The sequence below is a fragment of the Nannospalax galili genome, unplaced genomic scaffold (assembly GCF_000622305.1).
Source record: "Nannospalax galili isolate Female #2095 unplaced genomic scaffold, S.galili_v1.0 scaffold1834, whole genome shotgun sequence".
NCBI classification, from domain to species: Eukaryota; Metazoa; Chordata; class Mammalia; order Rodentia; family Spalacidae; genus Nannospalax; species Nannospalax galili.
In genome coordinates, this window is record NW_008333787.1 from 40,904 (window position 1) to 47,554 (window position 6,651).

Sequence of the window (6,651 nt, forward strand, 5' to 3'; positions counted from 1 at the left end):
GCACAGGAGAGGGAGAAATCAAGCTTGGCCTAAGCTGGAAACTCCCTGCCACTGAATGGGTGGCTTTCATGGCGCCAAAAGGCAGTATGCAGATGACGGGGAGAATAGTGCTGTACAATTCTCCTCAAGATGGACCCTGTGTGTTTCACTATCAATATAGCAAACAAGATGTTCTTGATGGTGCAATAGTGGAGAGTCTAGTGTATGTACAACCAGCAAATTTTCAATTGGTCACTGCAATTGTTTTGTTAGTTGGATGTGATGCACCTGATAAAGTACTGACCAAGCATTTATGTTAACATGCATAGGTTAAGTTATAATAGCAGTCACTGTTTAGCTGTTCTTGCTTCTTGCTGTGTGTGTTTTTATAGTAGATGGACTCCCACTCAAACTGACAAACAGGCCATGGAAAACAGATGATGCAGAGACCTGAAAGTTCAGTGCCTTGTGATAACAGGAGGATCATCCCACACCTACCCCCCACCCCAAGGCTCAGGGACTTTTGTGGAAGAGGTTGGCAGAAAGAATGTAAGAGCCAGAGGAAGGGGTGGAGCATTAACTGGAAATGTCCTCTGACCACTATGCCAGCAAGTTATAGTCACACCTCCTTCCCACTCTGATCAGCTGACCTTAGCTGCATGTTGGGGGGGGAAAGGATATATAAGCTGAGAACACCAAGAGACACCTCTCTCACAATTTTGTGTGGCTGTCAGGAGGTCACAGGATCTGTATTTGAGTGTGAACTTTACAGCACAGCTGTAAATGTGGGACATCCACTCTTCCGTAAATAAACCACTATCCTATGCTCTGCTAAAAAAAAAATTAAAAAAAAAAAACTGGGATAAAAAGAGAAAGATTATTTGGAAAAAAAGTGACTTATATCCAAAAGGTTAATTTCCACTATCAATAAAGAGCTTCTATAAATCAATAATAAAAAGGACCAACCAAATATGAGTCAAGGATTTTGTCAGGCTACTCAAAACAGATAAATTACAATTTCCTTTTAAATACAAATGTTTATCATCCTGGCAAGAACCTCAGGACTACAATGATACCCCGTTCTTCCTTATAAGCTAACAAAGAAAGAAGATGTCCTCCATAGAGCTTGTAGCAAACAGGCCAGTAATTAAAAATACAAATAATTTTTGCTGAGCAGAATTCTACTTTGAAGAGTCTAGAGAAAGATGTACAAGTAAGGAAGTATGTACAATGCTAGTTTAAATTTGCAATGGCAAACACTGAAAATCTAAATGCCTATCAATCAGAGACTGATTAAATTAAGAGAAATGTGTAAAATGAAATCCTGAGCAGCCTTTAAAATGAACAGGCATCATTAACAGCTGGCAAAGGATAAGAAACCATCTAGAGAGACTACTAAGTGAAAAAGCAAAATACCCAACAGAATATACAACAAAACATACAACATGCTGCCTTTTGTATTAACAACATTAAAGAGCATTATAAACAAAACAGAAAACTATGCAGAGACCATCTCTGGTGAGTCGACATAAAAAGAAAATTGGCTGTCTTTTTGGAAAAACTGAAAGGTCACAATGGAAGGAAATCTTTTCACTGCAAACTTTTTTTTTTTAAGATAAGGTCTCATGTATGCCAGGCTGGCCTTGAACTCCTTTAACTCCTAGGGTACTGAGACAATAGGCATAGGTATGGGTCACCATGCCCAGTTTTATGAAATGCTGAAGATCAAACCCAGAAGCTGGACATGCTAAGCAAGCACTCTATCAACTGAGCTACGTCTCTAGGCCTCCAGGTATACTTTATCTTTTCATTTGTGTGTGTATATGGGTGCGTGTAACCCATGTGTTCATGTGCATGTGGAGGTTCAGGCTGGGTGTCTTCCTCGATTCCTCTTCATTTTATTTTTTGGCACAGGTCTCTTGCTGAAACTACAGCTTGTTGATTCAGCTAGACTGGTTGGTCAGGAAGCCTCAGGGACCCTCTTGTCTCTCCCTGTCTGAGCAATGGGATTACAGACACATACAGCTGTACCTGGCTTTTTACATGGGTGCGAGGGCTCTGAACAAAAGTCCTCATGTTTGCACAACAAACACTTTAGTGACTGAGCCATCTTCCTAGACATATCTTTATATTTTTGTTATATATTCACATCATTATCATCAAAATAATTGATTCATGCATTATTTCTAAGTTGTTAGATTCCATAGTAACGTTGATACTTATCATACCATGTGACCACTTAAAACTTTAAAATGGGTAAGACTACACTTTGACCAGGACTGCTTAGCTGTAAGTAACTCTAGCTCTTTACTTAAAGCTAAATCTCATTCCAGCACCGGAAGATGGATTTGGCAGCGGGGTGGGGGTGGGGGGATGTCACTGGATTTCTTTGTCCCTTTTCCCAATGGCCATATTCAATAAGTCTTCCCTTTTCTACTTTTTTACTATTAAAAAATTTAAATACAGCCAGGCAATTTTAGCCAAGGCCATGTATACCCAGTAATTGATCATAATTAAATACTACTTTGCAAGATATTTATAGTCCAACAGAAGAAAGAAAATATATGAAAATTATTTAATATGCCACCCTCTATGTCTGTAATCCTTGGGACCCACATGGTGGAAGGAGAGAAGCAACCCCCAAGTTGTCCCTCGACCTCCATATATATGCACGTGTGCACACATGCATGCGCGCGCGTGCACACACACACACACACACACACACACACACACACACACACGTTAGGCCTTCTCAGCTGAGTTCTGTACCCTGAAGTAGCCGAGCAGCCTACCTCCAAGGAGCCTAAGGTCAGGAGCCAGGTAAGGAATATCCAGAGAATCATCTAAGTGACTTTCTCTATCAAAGTGCTTTTTTTACTGTATCCTCAACATCATGAAATGCTCAAAGTTTAAAAATACAAACTAACTCTTTCTTACAGTGAGAGATTATAGGAATAAATATGAGACTGAAGCCCTTTCCAATCACAAATCATTCTTACTTTCATTATGTCAACAGCCTCCTGTTTCACACGACTTAGTTCGTGCTGAAGACTGAGACGTTCCTCCTCACTTGTTCTTTCGATGGCTTTTATTTGCTCATCCATTTCTGCCTTCATTCTTCTCTGTGCTTCTTCTGTTTTTTGGGCTGTACTCAAAGCTCTTTCAAGTTCCTCAAAAGCTATAATGAAAACAACAGAAAACAAGTATCTCAAGAAATACTATCACTGAGCTCAAGTGTTTTACATCAAGTGACAGGAACTATGAGCAGCTGGAGCAGAGCAGGTTAAAGACGCATCACTGTTCTAAGCCAAAGGATACTTCTAAGCTGGTCAACAAAGCCAAAGAAATGTTCAGTCACTAAAATCAATTTTCTTGTTGCTAGTGAGTTCTGGGTGAGCATACTGGCACTGCTTAAATGAGCCTAAGCTCAGAATTTTGAAAAAAAAAATTAACATTTCCCTACTCTCCCCACCAGTGTCCTTATGGATAACAAATTCAAAGAAACAAGACGGTCACTCCTTCTGCACTGTGTAATTTCAATTGCATTTCTGTTGCTCTAAAGTTCTTAGCTTATCTACCAACAATTAGATAATGCCATTGTGTACTCACTAGGACTCTTTTTCTTTTTTGTTTTTTGAGTCAGGGTCTCACTACGTAGCCCGGCTGGATTCGAACTCACAATCCTCCTGCTTCCTCTTCCTGAATGCTGGGATTGCAGGCATGTGCCACTATGCCTGGCTCACTAGGACATTTTTAAGAATGGAAAAACAATTCTTTGGCAAATCTTATTTTTAAAGACTTCTTAACCATAATATAAAAGAGCAGGGGTTTTGTTTCTTAAAAAAAAAAAAAATTTACTGGCTGAATCACATATTTAAACAATGTACTTTTGAAATGAAACCCACTACTTGTATAAGTATCAAACTAGGGCTGTTTTCAGTTAACTACAAAGAAAACTACCTGATTCAACAGGATATAGAAAATTCAAACATGAGACAAATTCAGGCCCTGCAGAATTAATCATCTTAGCTAGTCCCAACAGCTGGGTAACTTGTGTGTGTTTATGTTTATCTGTGGGTATATATGTGTGCACACATGTAAGCTGTATATATGCATGTGCAGATACATACACACATTATTAGCACAATACCACCCTGTGAAAATCCTACTGCTATTTTCCTAGATTATTTCCTTCTATCCTTATAGAAGTCCTGGACTTCTAAAGCATAGACTCAAGAAGGGTTTTCAATCCCGTCATGATGCATGTCCATAGATGCAGTTCACTAACACATTATAATATTATACAACCTCCAACTAAAGCTGTTTAAGAAGTGTGTGAACTTCAACTTAAGGTATCAGTAGAAATGGCTTTCACTAGCCATAGCTTGGCTTCAGACAATGAGTTAGACACAAGGACAGCATACCTGAGCACAATTCTAAAGTATTTTCTTAATGGTATATTGAATTAAGTACAGTGGGGAAAAAAAAGACTGAATTCTCAAAACACAACTTGGTGCTCAAAAACATTAAAAAAAGGATTCTTCTGACAATCAAAAATCTTCAACACAAAACACAAATCTATCCAATTTATTCATCTTATAAACTGTAAACCTAAAAATTTACAGCCAATTTTGAAAGAGATGCATCTTAGCTCTGGAAATTGTCATTGAATATGTCAATGCTGTTGTAATGAAATGCTTCTTCTAATTATGTGGTTATTAAATAAATAATTTTTTGAAAAAAATCTAAAACTGGGTTGGGCATGGTGGTGCATGCCTTTAATCCCAGCACTCGGCAGGCGGATCTCTGTGAGTTCAAGGCCAGCCTGGTCTACATAGTGAGTTCCAGGACAGCTGGGGCTATAGGGAGACCCTGTCTCAAAAAGACCAGAAAAAAAAAAAAATCTAAAACTGATGCTCAAATAAGGTATAGATTTCAAAGAAACACTAAATCAGCTGAAATCATTTTTCAAGATTATTGGTCTAACTTCACTGACATTTGCTGCAAACATCAACAGTATGAATCTTAGACATGAATATGTTCAAACGTAAGATATCTAAAGAAAAACATTATCTTTGTTTTATTTAGCTATATTTTTACTATAAATTCTAGTGTCAAGCATACAGAAATATTTAACTATTGCTATTAGTTTCTTAACTTAAAAAGCAAAGTAAAATGACAATGGGTAAGAGACTCCTGAAAGACTGTTCACCACTTAGTTTGTGCTGAAGATTTAAATTTGAGAAAGGAAAAAAAATAGAAAAGGAATGACTGGTTAATGCTTAGAAGTCACCAGCACCTTTTCAATATTATTCTGCAGGTAAAATTGTACCTCAGCCTTCTAAGTTCACATCACAGAAACCTCTTAAATTAGGCTTGGTGGAACCTGAAGATAGTTTGACATTCTTTCAGAATTTGGATAACTAAACGAGGAGATATTTGATTTCACAGTTCCTTCATTTAAACTTATTCTTAATATGTCAGAGAACCAAATAGTTTCACACCTAGAAATAAACTTTTGCAATATTTTAACCTAAACCCCTCAGTCAAATGTAGCAACTGGGGCACCTGGATCTTCCCATAAGATGAGACATCAACTTGAATATAAGGGCTTGATGAAAGGACTTTAAAACTGGATTTGAGAAACAAACTTTGCCTTGCAATATTTTGAAAATCTAAAATGCTGGTATTGATTAAGCTCAGGTGAGTTGTAATATATCTCACAAAGCCAGAATTTCAGAACGAGTAACTACTAATGGCTTCCAACTCTCAACAAAGCAGACTAGGTTATATGCTGATAGACACAAAAACTCATTGCTTTCTACCTCCTTCCTGCTTTAAAGAAATGTTAATTATTCTTCCCAAAACACAATACATTCCAAATACCCCTATACAATAAGCATACAATGAAACATTTTTCAAACCTACTATGGATCCTACACTATTCTACAACTAAACCCACTTCCATAGGAAGTCTAGTCACACTTCAATGTTTAAGGAAGACAGTGAAAGAGCTTACTGAGAAATCAGAGCACCTTCTGACCCTGCAAATACCAGACACAATAACATGATAGCCATCCTGGAATACTGTAAAAGTGAGTTCCCAATTCTTTCCAAAGTGGAAGTAAGCCAGGGCTACAATGAAAGTACTACAGAAGTAGGTTTTGAATGTCCATGTAATTTATTTTTTAATGACCAACAAAGGATAGGCAACTGGAAAAAAATCATGCATTAACCACAGCTGACAAGTCTTTTCTGCTAACATGCAGGAGTGCAGGAAACCACAGTCAAGGTACATGCAGGACAAGAAGGCAAAGCATGAACTGCTGCAGAATGTTGCAAGAACACACTGTGTTCTTCCAAAGCAAAATTCAATGTATCTCAGGCAATTTTTATTGGGGGGGGGGGGGCAACTGGAAAAAAATCATGCATTAACCACAGCTGACAAGTCTTTTCTGCTAACATGCAGGAGTGCAGGAAACCACAGTCAAGGTACATGCAGGACAAGAAGGCAAAGCATGAACTGCTGCAGAATGTTGCAAGAACACACTGTGTTCTTCCAAAGCAAAATTCAATGTATCTCAGGCAATTTTTATTGGGGGGGGGGGTTGAAAACATTTTAAAGATATTTTAAAGACTTTTAATTAAAAAATTTGACAATTTTAAATGTGA

The 6,651-nt window shown here is 37.8% G+C and overlaps 1 protein-coding gene across 1 annotated transcript in view; it reads right to left on the reverse strand.

Annotated features, from left to right (window-relative positions):
- Positions 1 to 6,651, reverse strand: part of LOC103730294 (golgin subfamily A member 4-like) — a 19,127-nt gene that overhangs the window by 4,992 nt on the left and 7,484 nt on the right. The window contains exon 2 of the mRNA XM_008828482.3: positions 2,979 to 3,157. Coding sequence (XP_008826704.1) covers positions 2,979 to 3,157 — 179 coding nt within the window. The remainder of the gene's footprint in view (positions 1 to 2,978; positions 3,158 to 6,651) is intronic.